At 41.4% G+C, this 20,210-nt stretch overlaps 2 protein-coding genes across 6 annotated transcripts in view; one reads left to right on the forward strand and one right to left on the reverse strand.

The window, feature by feature from the left end:
* Positions 1–207: 207 nt before the first annotated feature.
* cfap300 (cilia and flagella associated protein 300) lies at positions 208–3,347 on the forward strand. Of its 3 annotated transcripts, none has more exons than XM_067611819.1 (7): positions 208–380; positions 847–928; positions 1,628–1,697; positions 1,823–1,980; positions 2,058–2,230; positions 2,357–2,423; positions 2,938–3,347. In XM_067611819.1, the coding sequence occupies exons 2-7, from the start codon at positions 851–853 to the stop codon at positions 3,067–3,069; spliced, it is 678 nt and encodes a 225-aa protein (XP_067467920.1). In that variant the 5' UTR covers positions 208–380; positions 847–850; the 3' UTR covers positions 3,070–3,347. The 3 variants fall into 3 exon arrangements, with proteins under 3 accessions (XP_067467920.1, XP_067467917.1, XP_067467918.1); XM_067611816.1 differs by lacking the exon at positions 208–380 and adding an exon at positions 458–715; XM_067611817.1 differs by lacking the exon at positions 208–380 and adding an exon at positions 638–720.
* A 3,236-nt stretch (positions 3,348–6,583) lies between these two features.
* The window catches only part of LOC137199039 (potassium voltage-gated channel subfamily KQT member 4), a 49,621-nt gene continuing 35,994 nt past the window's right edge, over positions 6,584–20,210 (reverse strand). The window contains exons 8-16 of one of the 3 annotated variants that reach the window (XM_067613113.1): positions 19,672–19,760; positions 18,833–18,958; positions 18,402–18,422; positions 16,531–16,587; positions 14,443–14,672; positions 14,239–14,338; positions 8,666–8,797; positions 8,312–8,450; positions 6,584–7,766 (exon numbers count right to left, since the gene is read on the reverse strand). In XM_067613113.1, the coding sequence (XP_067469214.1) occupies positions 7,563–7,766; positions 8,312–8,450; positions 8,666–8,797; positions 14,239–14,338; positions 14,443–14,672; positions 16,531–16,587; positions 18,402–18,422; positions 18,833–18,958; positions 19,672–19,760 (1,098 nt within the window). In that variant the 3' untranslated portion in view covers positions 6,584–7,562. The remainder of the gene's footprint in view (positions 7,767–8,311; positions 8,451–8,665; positions 8,798–14,238; positions 14,339–14,442; positions 14,673–16,530; positions 16,588–18,401; positions 18,423–18,832; positions 18,959–19,671; positions 19,761–20,210) is intronic. The other 2 variants (XM_067613116.1, XM_067613114.1) reach the window with 2 other exon arrangements.

Genomic DNA, 20,210 nt, shown 5'->3' on the forward strand with positions numbered 1-20,210 from the left:
ATCACAGGATCTCTAGGCCACTTGATCACTCACATTATGAGAAAACCCTCTTGAATGGAAGAGAAGTAAGGATGAAAAGAATGTTTAATAGTCTCATTATGGAGTTGGTGACATAGTATCATTATCTGACAGAAAACAGTGCAGACTAGATCCAGTACAGGACGTGTGTGTCTAAAAGCAGGACAAGGTCGCTCCCTGGTGGCTGTGAAGACAGGTTCGCCTACTGACCATGTTGCCCTCACTCTGGTAGTTTGATGTAATTGATACAATAAATGTCTTTACTGGACTGGTGAAGAAGCTGTTGGAGACAAGAGGGCGACACTAACAAAGCAGAATCAAAAGAAATCGATGATATTGGCGTTTTAAAAAAGAAACTTCTGGTAAGAAGCAGGGACGTTTCCGCGTCCGTTGTCAAGGCAACAAGTACACGTATCTGAGATGGGGAGCAAAAGTAAGACGAGTCACTTTGTTTTAATTTCCTGTGACCAAACCAGAACTAGAAGCTCATTGGCTGTTGGTGAGCAGACCTGCCGCTGATTGGCCTGTAAACGCCTACAAACCTGCCGTTTGTTTGTGAATAACATCTCAACAGTAGCTAAAACATGGCAGGAGAGAAAATATGCGCGTTTGAGCAAAGTTTTTCCTTCAGTCCTCTTCCCTCCAAGAGGTTTTCTTTCCTGCAGGGCAAAGACACTTTAGCCCTGCTAATGAAATGGTGACGTATGAAATGTACCTTCTACAAGTTAATTAAATGCCATTTGTTTCTGTCAGTTAGCTACAGTGAAGCTCCTCGCTGTAACGTTATATGGGCCTCTAATTAAATGAATGTGTGTGTGTACATTTCAGGTCCATGCTTGGGAGGATTTCAGCTCAGACTTTCAGCTTTGACCAGAGTTTTTACCCTTACAGCAGTGAAAAGTTTGCACTGGTAAGACCCACCATAGTAAGTTAGGTTACTAACTACTTACTACTAAGGTTTAAACCCACTTTCAGATTTGTGAAATCTTTATTTTATCCATGAAAACAGAAAATATTTTATAGCTTTTTGACCAGGTCCAGATCAAAAACCACTATACTTAGACCTGTCAAACCTGGACTAGAATAAAAAGGAGACTCCAGAGACTGTTTAAAACATAGTTTCAGATTTGTGAACGCTTTATTCTATTTGTGAAAACAGAAAAAAATTGTGATATCAATGATATATCTCCATCCAAACCACATTAGATCAGTTCCAGATCAAGAATCACTATACTTAGACTCGTCAAATCTGGACTAGATTAATAAATAGACTCCAGAGACTCATTAAAACAGTTTCATATTTGTGGAAACCTTAACTCTATTTGTGAAAACTGAAAAAATGGCGATTTCAGTGATATTTTTCCATCCAGACCTCATTAGACCAGGTCCAGATCAAAAACTACTATACTTAGACTTGTCAAATCTTAATAATTTAGTCCAGATTTGACAGGCCTAAGTATAGCAGTTTTTGATCTGGACCTAGTCTGATGTGACTAATATGAAGCGCATCAATTTCATGAAAGTAAATATTTAATGTTTAACCATTCTGTGGTACCTTTTCAATTGTTAAATCACATTTGATATCCACATAACGTCACTTTCCATGCAGTGTTTCTTTAGAGACCCAGATGTGGTTTCCAGTCTGAGAAAGATGGAGACAGGAGCCTGGGTGCCTCTCGGTATGTTATGTCCCCCAGAAAGCCTTTCATCACTGATAGTAGGAAATTGATCTCATCTGCTGGCCAATATTTGCAGTCAGATCTCTGTCTGTGGAATGTTTTTGATTACTATGTGTGTTTTGTAGAAAGGCCAGTGGTGTCTGTTGATGTGGAGGTGGTGCCGTGCACTAAGGTCTCCATGGAGCTATTTGACCCAATCTACTCTTGTGGCGTCCTGAGGCCTTCTGGACATGTAGTTAAATGCTTCCATGATGTCCACCCTGACTATGATGAGCTCAGACAGGTGAATCTGTCTTTCTTCTTTCTGTCTGTCTGTCTCTCTGACATTGGGTCAGACCAAGTCTTTCTCTGTTTCTCCAGATGCTGCAGGAAGAGGACTCTGAGCACTACTATGTGATTGAGAGAGCTGAGCGAGGGGAGTTTCTGTTTCGCCTCTTCAAACACCTGTGTCTCGGGGGAGAGCTTTGTCAATATGAAGACACCATTGATCCTTATATCAACACTACAAAGCACATTTACAAAGACCTGATCAGGTTACTCGACTTTATACTGTCCAACTTTAAAAATAAGGTTCACCTACATCTCCTTACACACACTTGTCTTTCCTGCATAAATCATGATCTAATAAAGACATTGTAACTCTATCCTTTATTCTGTAGTGTTCAGAAGGATCCAGAGACAAAGAAGATCAGTGTTGTCTCCACAGTGCTCAAAGTCTCTGCCCATGTGAGTGACTAGTTTAGTGTCTGAGTCAGGTCTACATATACAAAGAAGGCTACGTGTTTTTCTTGTAAACCTTTTCTTCTGATTGACTGTTATTTATATTAAAAGCTGTTGTACAATACCTGATAAATGCTGATAAATACCCTGATAAATGGTCATTATCACTATGTATGCACTATTCACAATTTAAACTGGTACTGCTCTCAACAAATATTTGGGGGGGTTTAGTTATTGTTATAATGCAATTACTGATTTAACCTGATGTATTACACGCTGACTTTTGAGCATGAAAGTTCATTCTTGATCTTGGAAACTGTAGATTGATAAAAAAGTACTTTACTTTTTGCTTCTAACAACTTTTAACAGCATCTTTAGGTGTGTCGTGTGTAGACCCAACCACCAGATCACAGTCAGGAATTAAGTTGTAACATTATAGTAGTTACAGTGCTAACTTGAATTGCATATTTTATAGCTCTACTTCAGAGCAATATCACACTGTACTATTTATCCCCTGTAGGACGAGTCTGGACAATGTTACCCTGGGAGACGGGAGGAGGAGCAGACGTTTGCCTACATGATTGTCGACCCCTTCAAACGACATGTGACTTTGTTCTACCACAGTTACGGCGTTGGAAAGTTCATGCTTTGACAGTGGAGACTTGGAGAGTCTTGTTGCCTGAGTCAGTCTCCTGCTGTATAAACTAACACAAGAGCTCAGTCTTGCACCTCAGCATAAAGAAGTAGTTCACTCTGCAGTCAATAGCTTTCCTCCCTCACTAGTGTGAGAAATGTGAGTAAAATCAGTCAAACGCAAAGCACGCCGGAAAGCAGGTGCATTGTACAAAATGGATTTCCAGATGGAGTAACAAAGTGGGAGGAATAACTATTTTGTCATGTTAAAGTATGCCAATAAAATGTTTGAAAATAGCCTCGTATAAATGACTCCACACCTGTCATACGGATCACCCTGAGCCTATAGTTGGTTCTCTCACTGTCCACCAATAATGTGATCAGTTCATTGGCAGCCTGCCTAAAGTGAATGTCGGTAAGCTAAAGTAAGCAATTAAATAGTTGAACATCCTATTTTTTTAATTCTTCAATTTAATTCTTACTTTTAATTCTACCATATTATTGACAAATGACTTAACTCTTTTTTAGTATCTTAAAAACATAACTTTTTAGATAATTATGTATTTTAAATTTTTCCACCTGATTTCAACTTAAAGGTCCAGTGTGTAGAATTTAGTGGCATCTGGAGGAATGGAATATAATGTCCAGAAGTATGTTTTAATGAGTGTATAATCACCTGAAATTAGGAATCATTATGTTTTTGCTATCTTAGAATGAGCCCATAATACCTACAGAGGGAGCAGGTCCTCTTCCACAGCCATGTTTCTACAGTAACCCAGAATGGACAAACCAAACACTGGCTCTGGAGAGGGCCTTTCGGATTTTGTTTTGCAGTCACCATATGTTCTCCTACATGCTTAGAAGGGGAGAAGAGGGGTATTCATTTGGTTGCAATCTGCGACCTCACCACTAGATGTCACTAAATCCTACACACTGCACCTTTAAATAGACATCTGTTACTCTGGAAATACAAAACATTACACAAAAGAGACCAAAGACAACATACAGTCCAAAGAGCTTTATTGAAACAAATAAATTAATAAGTTAGTCAAGTGAGCTAATATTATTCTCAGCAGATACACTTTAGTGCATCTCTTTCAAAGATCAAATAGAAGGTGTGCACTAGATTAGAAAATAAGAACTTTGATAAGCGCCATATTTCATCAACAAGTAGCTACATCAATTGGAATTGGAAGACTTAGGTTTTGTTTATTGCTTTGATCAGTTTGTGTTTCATTTTAACAATTCCAACACCTAAGAGAGCAGTTAAAGGGCAACGAGCTGGAATGTCAAATGGCAGCAAGTCAGTGAATGATGGATGGTGGGAAGTCATGAGGAAGAGCAGGGTGAAAAAGAGAAAGAGAACATGCAGATTGAGTCATGCATAGCATTCACTTAGACATTCAGTTACTGGTTCTCATACTTGGTTTCCTTGACTAGCGCCCCCTAGTGGCCTCAGAGGTAGTTGTGTGGAAGCCATTCTGATGTATGTGACATGCTTATGAAAGGAAACATGCCTGCAGAATTTCCTGTGACGTTACAAATGTCCATGCCTCCAGCCCTCCAGATCTGACAGGTGTTAGCACAGTAAGGGTATTGATGCAACGAGGTCCGCTTAGAGTTACAATGATATGCTAAAAATACAGTAATAGTCTCAGAAAATATCAAAGGTTGCAATAGTCATAAAAGACTTACATGTCTAGAACAATTTTGATGGTGTTTCTTTGTTCGATCAAGGTTTTGCAAAAAAAAAAAAGCATGGCTATCATCATGTGATGCCAATATGAAACACTGTTTTCGTCAAAGCAGCATAAATAATATCTGAGACAGAGTCGTCATGTAACGCAGTCGCACCAGATCAGTTATAGAACAAGGACGTAGAAGGCACGGGTCATTTCCTTTCATGTCTTGACTCAAGACTTAGCAGGAGAGATCCTTAAGTTTTTTTTTTTTCTCTAACACTGGGGGCTACCAATAACAACAACATGCAATACAGTGGTCTCACATTATTTATGAAGCTCAACATTTCAGGTGACAATGAAGTGACAGCACTCTTCAGTCTAATAATGCCTCTAATAAGTAGGCATCTCATTATTATTTTTAGGCCAAAGAATAAAGCTACCTAGCATTTCTCTATGAAATGAAAGCAAAAACTGTATGATGCCAACAGCAAGCTCTCAAGTGCCATTTTTTTAACTTATGGCAGCAAGAGCATCAGATCATAAATAGATCTACTGTAAATAGACAAAGCAATGAAGTACATTCACTGTTTGAAGTCTTGGCTTGAATGGAAAAGTGAAGCACCTGAGTCAACTGGCTTTAATGGACCAAATAAATCAACGTCTCATTACTAGACAGGACAGATGTTTTTACTGGCCAAATACAGTATGGTGAATGATTTCTTAGATGAAGCTGGCAGCAATTATTATCTGATGACATTAAAAAAATATACATATGAGCTCTGCAAGTTGTGTGTGTCTGAACCTGATCGGCTGTATGTGTAGTTACAGTTGTGTCATCCATGATTCAACTTGAAGAAAATGCTACATTTAAAGATCATATCTAGCTGAATTATAATATATTAACTTAAATCCTACATTCACTTTAACAATCAAAATCATTTTTTTTTAAAAAAAACATAGAAATTTGCTGATATATGTTACACAAAATCAAGTGCATGAATTACAGTAAAGAAATCAAAACAAGATAGAATTATACATGACAAAAAACGTGTTATATTTATCAAGTGCCAAAGTATTTAAGTAAAGGAATTGCTCTCATTGTGTATGTGTGTGTGTTCATCTGTGTGTGTGTGTGTGTGTGTGTGTGTGTGTGTTCATCTGTGTGCGTGTGTGTGTGCACTCTCCAGTTTTGTCCACTTGCACAGAGCTTTTACTGTGCATGAAACATCTCCAAGAAAGAATCAGAAGAGGGAAGAACAGCAGAGAGTAAAGTTGACAGGCAATGACAGGAACACCTTTGGGTGGCGACTTGTGCCCAAACTTACTGTCTGTTCTGTTTTTAACGTACCTAAGACACGTGCATTCATGAGGATAATGGCCTAGAATCCATGCGTTAGACCAGAACACCTCGCAGGTGAAAAACGGCACCAAACTGGCCAAAGAGTTTCTACATTGTCTCCACAGCTGCTGTGCATGTAGCATCTGATGACTGGGAGTGAGAATTATCATCCTGTAAGAAACCAGCTGACATGGTAAACCTGACCTGTGGCTAGATGCGAGTGATGAGGAGCAGTGCAGAAAATGTGAGAAAATTGACATTTTTTCTACAGAACTGGTCTGAGGAACATGCATGTTTGGAGGGTGGGCTGCAAGACAGAGAGGTTTAAATGGCATGTGAAAAACACAGTTAGGTTACTGAAATACTCAAGGAGGTAAAGTAGCCTTTGAAATATTGCAAATGAGGGATTTTGGACCCATGAAAGGACATTTTGGCTCTATTAAATCCTAAATAAGTATGAACATTCCTCACTTGAATGCCAGCCAAAAAGGGAATAATGTCTTGTTTTGGTATTTTGGGTTTTTTTTTTTTTTTTGCAAGTGGGCTTGTTGAAGACAGAACTTTTCAGAGAAGGAATGGAGATCAAAACAAACAACAACATACAGTACACATCAGTCACTCCAACACATTCCTCCAGCTCTGTTTTCATGTGACACGTCCAGGCAATTAAAGCAGGATTTACAGAAGTAAAAGGCCCTAGTTTAGGAGGGCATATGTACCGTCGAAGTTTGGTGCTTTGGCGAGGTGGCTGTCAGCCCAGTCTGCACATCCAGGTCCCAGAGAGCAGATTACATCAGTGCTTGTTTGTTTTCCTGGTGACGTGAATGCATAATTGCAGGTGGGACCCATTACATTCATCACAGTATCAAGAATTGTGATGTCATCTAAACAGTGACTGGCAAGTTACTGAACAAATGACACTTGCAGCACTGTGTATGTCAACTGAGTGAGCAAACTCTCAGAGGCAGTTGATTCAAGCAGCCAAGAGAAAAAAGAAATAAGGATGGGGGGAAAAAAAGACAAGATTTCTCCAAAGATTTAAAAAACTTAAAAAGTCTGATTATCTACAGTTGAAGCGTTAAAGTAGGCGTAGATATATATATATATATATGTACAGCATGAGGTGGTGAGTGGGTGAAAGTGGTTCAGTAGTCAAGTAATAATTATCTCCATCCTCATTTAGCGGGTTGAGAGGCGTGTGCGGTGAGCAGCTTTGGCTGAGGCTCCTTGTCAGGTGGAGCCATCTGGTGGGTATGTCTGTATCAGCTCTGGAGACATTCACTTGAGGAAAAAGAGGTGAGGATGCAGATTTGAGATGGGAGTGGAGGAGGGTGGAGTCGCCAGAAATCATCGCAGACAGAAATGAAATGCAGTGAAGAGAGGAAACAGACATTTAGATCGAGCTGCTCGGAGTGAAGACTCAGCCGAAGGAAGACGTAATGTAAAGGGGTTGCGTCTGTGCTTGAACAGCCCCCCCCCCCCAGCTCACTGTCATTCTAAGTTGCCACTCTCAGACTGGGAGATGTTGAGCGTGTTTACGGAGGGGAAGAGGTCTCTTTGGTCCGTGGGGCTGTGGTAGTCAGATGTCAGGTCCGGGTCCAGAAGGGAGGAAAGGGTGAAGTGGGACGAGCCTTTCTTTAGGCACTGGGAGTAGAAGTTGAGCAGGAGGTCCAGCTTGTTCTCTATGGACTGTACCTAAACCAACACACACAAGTGTCAAGATTTGTTTTTCTCCACACTTTGTATTAATTGAGAGCCCTCATATCCATATTTCCTCTGTTCTTCTTCTATTTCTTTCACATTTCTTTTCTGATAAGATGAAACAGGTTCCTGGAGTTTTCTGTCCCTATTCTAAGATAAATAAGTTTCTACTACAATACTAGCTACTAAAATTCAAACACTTGGTCAATTGTTGTAATTCAAAGACGTCATATCTCTTGATTCTCTTTTAGGCAGTACAGAAGAAAGACTGATGAAAGTAAAAACCCATTGAGTTACTAGAACAGAGAACATGAACTTAGCTCTTCATTGCTTTAAGTCGATTTCACTTCCTGCACTAATTTATGGCAGCTTCTTTTAGATCTACTGGAGTACTTTTGCTTTCCAAAAGAGTGAGTGAAAACACTGCATTAAGTTTTTTGTGACTAATTCACACCATTATACAAAGTAAGTTCTGCACTCACTTTTCCTTTATCCATTGTTACATAAATGCAATACAAACTAAACTACCCATCCGTTACCTGTTTCTCCACCTTGACTACACGTCCCATCATGCTTAGCTCATCCAGTGGGTCCAGTTCTGGCGGCGTCTTCTCTCCCTTTTCAGGGCGCACCTTCTTATCGGGCTGAACGGTCCCTCGCCCAATGATCTGGTCCACCCTATCACACAAAAAACAGATTACAATTAATATATATATAATATAATAATAATTTTGCACAAGCTTAATAAAGTAGGTTCACAGGCACAGTAGAAAGTGAAGACAATACGATATACAATAAAGACAAAGAGAAAAAAATAAGCATGGCATGAATACACAACATACAATACATCCCCTGCCCACACCGATACGTTTTACTGTATATGTGAAACCTACCGCATCTGCAGGCTCTTGATGCGGCCCAGCATATCCAGGTGTCCAGCAGAGTACTGCTCTATGACGTCCTTCACATCATACGGACGTAATGTCTCCTTAAACTTCCTTTTGGCCACAAGGAACTTCAAGATCCTACACACACAAAAAGACAGTTAACGCCACCTTTAAAAAGCCTCACACTGCACTTCCACATACTGTATATGGATGTACAGTAAACCTTCTGAAAAATGCAGGGGTGAGACAGCTATCAAAGGGATGCAGGCCACCCTGAGAATAATAAGATTAATTACAGTCAGAGTGACCTTATCATTCACAAACAGCCCCATAAAGAGAGCAGAGTCGCAGAGGGAGCCACCCCCCCTACCAAACCATTTGCTTATCAGTGTTTGCTGTTTCAGCAATTAGCACAAATCCGTAGATAGTAATGTTTAACACACACACACCTCTATCAGAACTCCCTCCTGTTTCTGCTCTTTTGTCAGTATGACAGCCATGTTGGTGCTACTGGACCAAAGCTGCTCCCACTCCCAGTGCACATAGCTCATCATCGCCACCCACTTCCCACTGACTGTGGGGGAATCACACCGAGGAATGTTGACCCAGCACTACTGTACCCGGCCAACGCATCCCTGACAACATCCTCTGGTCGCTCTGGTTGGACGTCATGCTTGAGGGAGTAGAGGATGTGCAAGAGATAATGGGAAGGGAGTGCAGGAAAGTTTAAGCATGTGAGTGTATGTGTGTGTGTGTGTGTGTGTGTGTGTGTGTGTGTGTGTGTGTGTGTGTGTGTGTGTGTGCAAGTGCTTGGCTCTCTATGTTGGGTGGGTCAGTCAATTCCATTCTTATCACTTATGCGATAGGCAGCCCAGAGATGCTGGCTCCGCAAAAGGACCGGAAACATCAAATGTAAGCGAGAAAAAAAATATACACACTCAAGCTGTCATCTCACCCCTGTGATGGATTGCGCCACAAGTCAAGCTGGGAGAGACGGAAGAATGAGGGAGGGAGGAAGAGCAAGGACAGTTTTTTTTTTTTTTTTGATGAGGAAATCCTATCTCTCACACCCAGACCACTAAGTCCACTATAATACTCCCACTTGCCTTCACAGGACGAAGAAAAGAAATCACATCAAAGGTCTGGGGAAGCGGAAGATCAGAAATGCTCAGCTGTTCCAAGAAAACATCACACACACATATCTATGTACATAACCATACACACGTGCACAATAAAATATAATGCCACAAATGCATGCATGAGAATAGCTACACACACTCACGCACGCTAACACTACTACACACATGTGGGCTAAGCAGGGGCAGGTGAAATCTGAACTTGTGAGAAGGGTCAGTTTCTGAAATAACCACCGTAACCTTTGTTGAGGTCTGCAGCGCTTGCATTTACCGCAGCCATATACAGCGCACAGTTTTGTGCAGTGACCACCCCTGCGACAAAGAAGAGGAGAAGGTGCGAATGAAGGAGAGAAGGAGGAGTGGTGGTCTACAGCTGGTGCCGTAGCAGTCGTCAGCGCACTCTTCCCCCTCACGCAGCACTCTGTTTCTTGATGACTCCTGCGTTTGGGGTATTTTTGCAGGCGGTCTTTTCTTATTTTGCAGGTAGATGCAGATTTTTTTATGAGGGTGGGTCTCAGGTGTGGGTAAAGAAAAGGTTGGGGAAACGGGGGGGGGGGGGGGGGGGGGGGACTTTTGATGTGGATCCTCCAAGGGTTTCTTCAAAATGCTGACTCTCTTCCTCAGTCGATAAAATAGTTTTCATAATACATGGTCAGGTTTGAGAGTGGCCCCCTCTCTACCCTCAGAAAACTTCCAGCAACTGTGCAACAGTCCCTGGCAGTGGTACAGTACAGCTGGCACAGCTCAATGAAAGATATTATACCTTCCTATTGTTAGGAAGTTGAGACGTAAAAACACAGCAATGATTGGAGGGACAGGAAGTGTGATCTGTGCCCCAAAATTCTTGCATAGCTAGTGCAAATATTTTTGCAATTCAGCAAAGATGGATTCCTGGAAGTCTCCGATTGCAAGGTTTTATCTGTGACTTAAAGATGACTAATGCTGACACAAATAGGTGGGCCAAGTAGGATGGGCCAATGCAGAGGCACAAATGATTCTTTGCCGGATATGATTACCTACCGGCGAAGTGAACAAAATCTAACAAACAGGCTACAGCAGGTGGGTTCAGTTATTCTTACAGAGAAATATACTGCATAAACATTATGAGTTTAAAAATATTACAGCTGAAACGCTACAAAAACTGATGACAATGACTCATTATTTAATAAAATAGGAGCTTCACCCAAAGACTGCAAACAAGCAGACATTTTGTGTTCTGTGTAGTATTAGATTTGTGCATGAGAGTCACAGTAGAGGAAGCACAGAGAGATATCAGGCCTTGTTTCCTCATCCTCCTACCCCTTCTCTCTTCTTTTTCATCCTCTTGAACCCTCTACCAGTCCCTCCATACATAAACAGAACACCATACATTTATTCAGGCACTGATAAACCACATACATCTCTAAAGTGAAGTCTCAGCACTAAGGCCTGCTGCGAAATTATGTTTCACAGACATCAATCATGAGATGCTGCATGCATGTGTGTGTGTGTGTGTTAACACAGTGAAGCACCTGCTGTTTACACACCTGCACTATCTATAGACACTCCCTCTCGCCTATTGTCTGCAGCACAGAGCAGCTGAGGTCAGAGCTATCTGCTGAGTCAAGTGCAAACCTGAGGAGAGATCATATAATACCCTATCAGTGGCACAACAATATCAAACAATAATAGATCAGACAATAATAGTCGATCATCAACTGTGCCCAGAGAGTCATTGGAGCCCAGCTGCCACCTCTCGAAGATCCCGCTGTCTCCATAAAGCCACCACCATCTGCAGTGACCCGACACACCCCTGCCACCACCTCTTCAATCTCCTGCCCTCTGGACAGCGATATAGGTGCATCAGTGCCCGCACTGCTAGATTAAGGAACCATTTCTAACCCAGAGCAATAAATCTTAAACACCATAGAGTTAGGGCTATAAGGCTGCTACCTTACCTGCACTGCACTGACATGTTTGCACATCATATACTGTGTTGCCACTTTAAAGTCACAACTCACCTCAAATCACAACCATTGCTCAGTGTTACATCCAGAGACACCTAAGACTGTGACACTTCCTTTTCCATGCCTGAATATCCTTTTTACTTATATTTATATTTGATATTTTAATATTTTCATATTTATGTTTTAATCCTATGTAGTTTGGTACAGCACACTAAATGTTCTTGACAAAAGTGTTCATATTCGTATCACTCTGCATCAATAGAACGGAAACCTGCTGTACATCTACCATAAAGAAAGCTTCAGTTTAAATTAAACAAACTGCCGGGTTCAGACAGGTCACACATTTTATCAAGAATGACAATAATCTCATGTTGCAAACAAGATATAGTGTATGACTCATAATCATATTGGATCATTCAAAATTATTATGAAGATTATGACATTATCAACACAATTTTGTAACCTGGAGCAGCATGGAAGTCAACAATTAAAGAGCATAATAATTGAGAATATAAAATAAGTTCAAGTATATAAAGTACATACTGTAGGGTTAGTGTTTGTGATCAGCGGTGCTACGAAAACAGTCCAAACACTACAGCTTTCATATGAATGAACACCCCGATAAAGGCAGGGATGGACATGAAAGTTGAACCAAACTTACAAGAGCTAATACTAAATAAATAAAGGGGAAACGGCTTCGAAAACAAAATTAATCACAGGATAAGGATGCAAAGACACACAATAAACTTCAATAGCATGCAGGTTTTTCTAGCTTAAAGATCCCCTCCAGACTAAATATAATCTGCTTTGAGTAATAGTTTGTGTCTAATATGGTTTTTATACTGAAAAAAGTTTAATTACCTCATTGAAATCCTTCTATGAATATGCAAATATTTTTCATCTCAGAAGTTTAACTGTTGTATACAAGATGTCTCCTTCTTCATTGCTAAGTCCATTCTCTGTGTTTGTGCACTGGTGGATTCAAGTTTCTACATCACATTTAAGCAAGTGGCATACTGCACAACGATTGGCTCAAACCTTACTATGATGTCACAAATCATGCTCGTAGGCACCACACCTTAAACTCAGATTTTTGATGAGCGCAGAGAAACTTTTCCCTTTCAGCAAATAAATGTGAAAACAGACTGCACAGAGAAGCTCAAACTTAAGTTTCTTAAATTTTTTGGGACCGTTTTGAATAGTCATTAACATTAACCCCGAACACGCTCTGTATTTTCCACACACATCCCCACTTCATTTAAGAGCTTCACAAAATTTTCCACCAGGTATGTAGTAAGCAGACCTGGAAACAGAAGTATATATGGAACCACAGAAACAGCTTCACGCTACCATGACAAATGGTGTGAGAGTACAGCGCTGACATACGGGACGTCGTTATTATCCGCTCTCATCAAACCCCCCCGGAGACCAGCTTGGTCCCAACACCAGATGTTTGTTGGTCATTGTTGTTTTTTTCTGCCACCATCAGTGAAAAACTGTGTGTGTGTGTGTGTGTGTGGTGTGGGTGGTGCACATATGCCCCTATATGTCCCTATATGTCTGCATTCAAGGTTTTGTTGGTAGCCCTGTGGGATATTTGCAAATTTATACACAGAGTGTTATGTATAATGATTAATGATTAATTACTATAACTATGGAATAATTTGCCAACAGAGCAGTTCCTCCACACACACACACACACTTTTTGTCCTTAGATTATGAGTGCAGCTAACTAGTTTTTTTGCTTTTTATCATCACTGTTGTCTGTAAAGCTGAAGAAGGCCGTATCTGTTCATTCAAACGTCTAAGCACATATTAATACAGTAACATTACATCAAAGTGTGTAATCCATGACTTACAGGAAGAGATGACACAAGCACACAGCAATCAATATCAACATCAGCGGCCCTCTCAATCATTTGTTATTACAGTTGTCCCTGTCTAAACTGTACAGTATCGTCTCTGTAAAGTCGTACTGTACTGTGATCCTCCATCTGTACCATATTTGTGCGTGTGTGTTTGTAATCTCTAATAGGCCACCGTATCACGCCACCTCACACATGACCGGCCTGAATGAGCTGGGCTTGCTGAGCGACAAGGTCACATGGGGAAACTAACCATGCCTGCAGGAGGGCTCAGTTACGTCTCCTAAGTGGACATTTCTCCTCAGTCAGCTGAATGTGCACACGCCAGCGCCTAAATGGAGGAGCAGCATGTTCATCTATTAATGCAGGCTGTAAATACCATGAGAAGCAGCTATGGTCCAGATACGCATGCATCTGACCAATGTGACCTTGTTCTTTCAGTGACCAGCTTAAAGGTTGTGATGTGCCAGGTGAAGCCTACTAAGCATACCTGGAATCACTTTTTACTGCTGAAAAGTTCTTGGCTAAAGGTTTTCACATCTAAATATAGTTTAAAGAAGGAGTTTAAAGAAGGAGTGTGTCAAGATTTCCACGGAGGGAATGATTCAAATATTGTTGATGGCAGGACTCACCTGACAGCTCGGATAAGTGTCTTCACTGCTGGGATTACCTCCTCCATGGCCACGTCACAATACGGTTTGTCTTCCACGCTGTCCTCCCCAAGCCCCTCCACTGGACCCAGGTAGAAGGAAGATATTCAGAGGCATTATTACACAGAAATGACCAATGAGAATGTGATTGAAAAGTGTTCAGATCAGGGTGTTACTGCTACCTACCATCAGCAGGAGGACGTGGTTTAAGGCGAAGGGAAGTACGGAAGCGTGTGCGGTCATTAAAGCTCCAGCTCTTCTGGACCTTTCCCGGGCTGGTGGCCTCGGGGACGTTCTCCTGGCTGGGAGAGTGACGGACACCGGAGCCGGGGGGCAGCGGTGACGCCTTGTTCCGAATGGTTTGGGATGATCGGGAATTGTTCATCCTGATCCGATCCCGGAAGCCTATTTTACTGCTAACAGTGAAGATAAAAAAGTCAAATATCTGTGGGCACAATATTCTTTTTCGGATCATGATAGGAACTGTGTTTTTCCTCATTGATCACAATGTCCATGCCATTGACCTTAATGGGAAACTAAGCTGTGTTATCCTGGGAGCTTTGGGAAGCAGCAGAGGGGCAGCCTGAGCTTGTTAGAAAAGATTATGTTAGTAATTGTGAAGTAACACAAAAAAAGTGACCTCTGACTTTCATAACAATCATCACAGAGGCTCTTCAACAAACAGATAAAACATGGACATAACAGACATTCACATTTCGTCTCAATGAAGGACAGACTAGCTGATTTACCGTGGAGGCAGACTGACCATAGGGACCACTCAGTATAGCTAAAAACTGATTCTGCCCTGAGGATTTGCTCATTTAATGTGCCTATCATAGCACCTGATTCAGCAAAATCAGACTGAAACCTGATTCAAGTCTTGCAGTAGTGCTGGGACGGCGGAAAATATTCCACCTACCATCAGAATAAAGACACGCTTCCTTAATCCCTTCAACAGAGTGAATAGGCATCAAAATATCGGCTTCAAAGCGCAGCCGCACAAGAGGTGTCTCATTAAGTACTCTATACCACTCTCCACAAACCAAAGGCCGGGCCGAATGTGAGGTCATCTATTTACAGGAGGGAAGCTATTTAACGGCCACGCTCTCTCCAACAGATTGACTCTTAACGCTCTCGTTATAGCATGCTCTTGACACCGCTTCTTCTCTGTAGCCACTTGCATGTCAAGACACTATCACGGATCCATAAGGCAATGCAAAAGTCATGCACCACAGAGCAATTCCAGCCGAGTCGTTCACTCCCACATTCTTACGATGATATACTCTTTGTTGTGCGTGTGCCACAGCCGGCCATTTAAATTAAAATTTAAATAGTTAGGGGATGTTAGTGGAAGCATTTCATACGAGCAAGCTAAAATGCTTCAAGTAGATTGAAGGAAAATGGGGAGGATAGAGTGAAAGACCTTTTCATGCCGTTGGTGAAAGGAAGTAAATGATTTGGATGCATTCAGGACCATAAATTTCACTGAATCCTTCCAAAACATTGAAAGAAAATTGCGTGCAAACTGAAACATTTTAGCACTTAAAAACCTTTTAAGTAATATACCACAAACATACTGATTTGGTACACAGGTCTTCAATATAAGACTAATCTGAGACAGGAAAGCATGCTGAATCATTTAAACCTTCTTCTCTCCAAGAAGAGACAACCAAACAACTGAATGGAAAACATTAAGCAGGTCAAGAGTGGGGCAAATCCTTACTACAAATCCTACTTCAACTGTTCCGATTTGGGATTAGACAAGATTTTTTTTTACTGTGTGAATATTTCATTTCCTTGTTTCATCAGAGACGTTTGATGAAACATGTTGGAAAGAAAGAAAAACACACACATTCAGAAACCATCAAGGTGTTTTCAACACATGGTTTATCATGATCTTCAAGCCAAAGCAGGCAAAAAATAACCTTACAGTAGTTTCTACAAGCTGGAGAAACTTCCTCTCAGGGAAAAAGGAGCACAAAATTTCTTTACAGTAAAGGATTCACTCAAGTATTTGTGGACCGGAGTACAGTGCCCTTTCAAAGTATTTAATTGGTTAAAAATAAGAGAAATATGGCATCTGCCATGTCAAACTCACAACCTGTAAGTGGTGTGACACTTTAACAATAACTCAAAACATTTAGCAAACTGCTGCACCGGTCCATAAATGTTTGCGTGTGTCAGGCAAGGTGAGCAGGATGTGCGTATAAAAGGAGGTGTTATTATTGGTGACGTTCTAGCGTGCCCCGTGCACAGGCTTGTTGCCGTGGATACCTCTGCTTGCGGCCAGCGTGAATCCGGAAGAGACCCCGCTTTTTAGAAAGGAGCTGACTGGGGAGACACACAAGGCAGAGGGAGAGAGGGTGAGGGGAAGAGAGGAGTGGAAGAAGGTGGGGGTGGGTGAGGGAGGACGAGAAGTTCTGGGAAACAACCTGGGTACATGGTGAAGCCGTGAGGATAAAACGTAGCAAAGGAAAAACCGGGGAGAGAAGGTGAGGTGGAGGGGTGAGGTGTGGTATCTCAATAGTTCAAATAGCCTCTTCCTTTCCTGCTCTTGTTACCTTGCCTTAAACTGGGAAATGTACTCTGAGAGGCAATTTTGGATTATGGAGACACACTCAGTGAGGATTGAGGAATTGGGTTTGTACCAGTAGGTGGGGAAGGATCATGCAAAGGTAGTAGGTAATGGTTAACCTGAGTATATTCATCAACACAGCCCATTAATCATCATGGTGTGACAGCAGCTCCTAAAATCCAAGACATTTCTACCAGCAAAACTTGTTTGATTCAGATACACTGATGTCTCATCTAATGCATGCAGAAGTCTGGAATATATCATTTACTTAAAGGGTAATCCTTTTTTTTTTCAAACTAGACCCTATTTTACCATCATTTAGGGTCTAAGTGACTAATGGGGACAACAATTTTTGGAATTGGTCCAGTATTGAGTGAGCCATGAAACAGGCTGCAATGTAATCATTGGGGGCAATTGCGCCCATAAAAGTGCGTCCACTAAAAGTGCTTGTTTTTGCTACTGACAGGCTTAGATTGTTATGTGCTTTGTGTTTTGTTAAGTGTCTGACAACAAAAGTAAACACAGGAACTAGCCGTCTGCAGCAGCATAATGGCTAATTTGAGCCGGAGTACACAGAGAGAAGATAAAACAAAAGGAGGAAAAACTAAGAATGTAGGCAGAAAGGCAACAGGACCGTCAGGAAAGACAACGTACAGTAACGGTTACCTCAGAGAAACTACTGGTGTTCCTGCAGTCACTGCTCTCTTCTCCTGATGAGTGAAGAGAAAAACTTTTTCTGCAGAGTTGGAACTGCTGCTGCCAAACTTGGAAAATCTAGTGTCCACAGATGAGAGTAATCCCACCTGTGTAACTACTACAAATGGATTCCTCCACAGAATCAAATGGATGAAAAGAGCAAGGCTGGCTGGATCATACGTTCAATTCTACATGGTAAAAAAAATGTGATTTCAACATGTAATTGTGTGAGGAATTACAGTATATAAGTCTCTATCGTCCAGCGGTAGTCAATAAAAACTGCATAGTGTGGATCTTGTCATTTTATCCTTGCAATTTGGAAACTTGCAGACATGAACAAATTTATTTCATCTCCTAATTTACTACTTGTCTAGCATGAACAGACTCTGAGCTATCTACAGCCTCAGACGTAAACAAATCGACATGCGAACTGCCCCGGATGTAGTTCCATATGCAATTAGCCATAATGCTGCTACAGACAGCTAGTTCCTGTGTTTATTTTCATTGTCAGACACTTTTAATAACAATCTGAGCCTGTCAGTGGAAAAAAGAAGCACTTTTATTGGACATACATTGGCACAATTGCCCCCGAGGATTACACTGCAGCCCATTTCACAGCTGCCGGCTGAAGCGATCACACTCAATACTGGAACAATTCCACAAATTTCTTTCCCCATTAGTCACTTAAACCCCAAATGATGGGAAAATCAAAATGGGTCCAGGTTGAAAAATACCAGAATTACCCTTTAATTAGTCTTTTATTTCCTTGGCTATTGTTTAAAGTTTAGGCTACAAAAGTTAACAAATTGTATGTAGCAAGTCCATCTAACTGCTCTTAAATCAACAAGCACAGCTCATGACTTGAAGAACAAACCTGCATGGAACTTCTGCCTTCCTGAGAACAGATGAAGGATGAAGGATGGAGGGCATGGAAACGACACAATGGAAACAAAGAGAAAGAAAGAAAGAAAGAAAGAAAGAAGAGGAAACCAGTGAGTGAACAACGGGAGGTGGCAGAGATGGCAAGAGCATGAGCTAAGCAGACAAAGATGCAGAGAAGCAGGGGGGCCCGCAACACAGTGGTCTCAGATCAGCATTAGTGAAATATCGTTAGACACGACACATCCATGCAGAAAGCTCCAGAAGCAGTCAGCCTTGATTGTTGTTTGTGTTTACCTGTTGAATGTGTTGTTCTATAAGTCCATGTTGTTGCTGTTTGACTGTGTATGGGCGTCTGTGTATGAGCATGACTGTAGGTTTGGCCACCTGTCTGAGTGTACTGTGGGATTGTGAGAGGGTGCGTACCTGTCCCCCGACAGGTAGGGGGAGCTGTAGGGCCGCAGCCCAGACAGCAGCGTGTGGTAGGAGTTGTGGAGAACCTTCTTGTTGTTACGCTGTCGCTGGAGGTGACTGAACAGTAGCGTCAGTTCTCTGACACCCACGTGCACAAATAAACAAAAAACAAATGACAAATGAACAAAAAAAACAACAAATGATGAAAAACTCACAAAAAGGCCAAATCATTGGTCCGAACGCTCAAAAGAAGAGGGATACTTGAGAGAGATAAGATGTAGATGTAGATGAAAATTCAAATTAAGTTAACATTTTTACTTGATATAAATGTAAGCATGTTTCTATTTATGTTTCTCATCTTCCCCTCCTTTTAAGCAAATCAAAATTAGTCAAATTAATACATAAATGCAAAATATAAGAAACCACTGCGCAGAAAAAAAGTAATGAAAATGTAATTGAATAGTGGTGGCAGAGGGATTTGAACGGGCTGGACCCAAATTTAATATAAAAGAATAATTTAAAATTTGAATAGAGAGGAAATCAACACTATTCCATTTGATTGAAACCACCACTGCACAAATTCAACTGAAGAGGGTTCTTTATGGACCAAAAGTAACAGGTGCGATGTGCGTTGTTTGTTCACAATGGTACGAATGTATGAGCAGGGGTAAAACGAAATATCACTGACTGCTGTTGACTATTCACAGTTCACAATCTAATCGTGTGATGCAACTCTCAAATCTCTGTCTGCATCAATTACAACACTTCAAACAAATGACCAAAGGCAAACACAGATTTCTGATGGTCGAATCCACTCAGTGCTGAACATGTAGACTGATGGGAGCACCTACCTGAAAGAAGGCAGCATGCTGTCGTAGAAGTACCATGTAGCTGTTAGATAAGAGTGCTTGGCATCTGTAGAGTAGAGACGCCATGCAGCCTAAAGAAAGACACAAAACAGAAATACAAAGTGAAAGATTGCACCTCACTATGCAAGTAAGAGTGATTTATTAAAGGACAGCTCCACCTGCGTTCCTTTCTGGGTTTCTCAAATGAAAACGCCCACTCAGCCGTTAGCAAAATGCCATGACGTGGGTTAGAGCCAGAGCGCTGATGCCCCGCCACCACACAAACACACACACACACACAGTTCGCTGTCCTCCTAACATTCTCGCTCACTGTAAGTTAGAGCACAAAAAGTTGTCCAGATATACTACAAGCAATGTCGCAGTGCTGAGTCTGAATGTGTGAGATGTTATGACAGAGCGACGGGACAAGCAGCTGCTGTGGAGGAGAGAGCTGGGCGCAGAGCCGGGAGCAGAGCCGGAGCTTCAGGACAAATAACATCCGCAAGTCACACCAGATTCTGCTCAGATCCGGAGCCTTTTAC

This window comes from Thunnus thynnus, chromosome 15 (assembly GCF_963924715.1).
Source record: "Thunnus thynnus chromosome 15, fThuThy2.1, whole genome shotgun sequence".
NCBI classification, from domain to species: domain Eukaryota; kingdom Metazoa; phylum Chordata; class Actinopteri; order Scombriformes; family Scombridae; genus Thunnus; species Thunnus thynnus.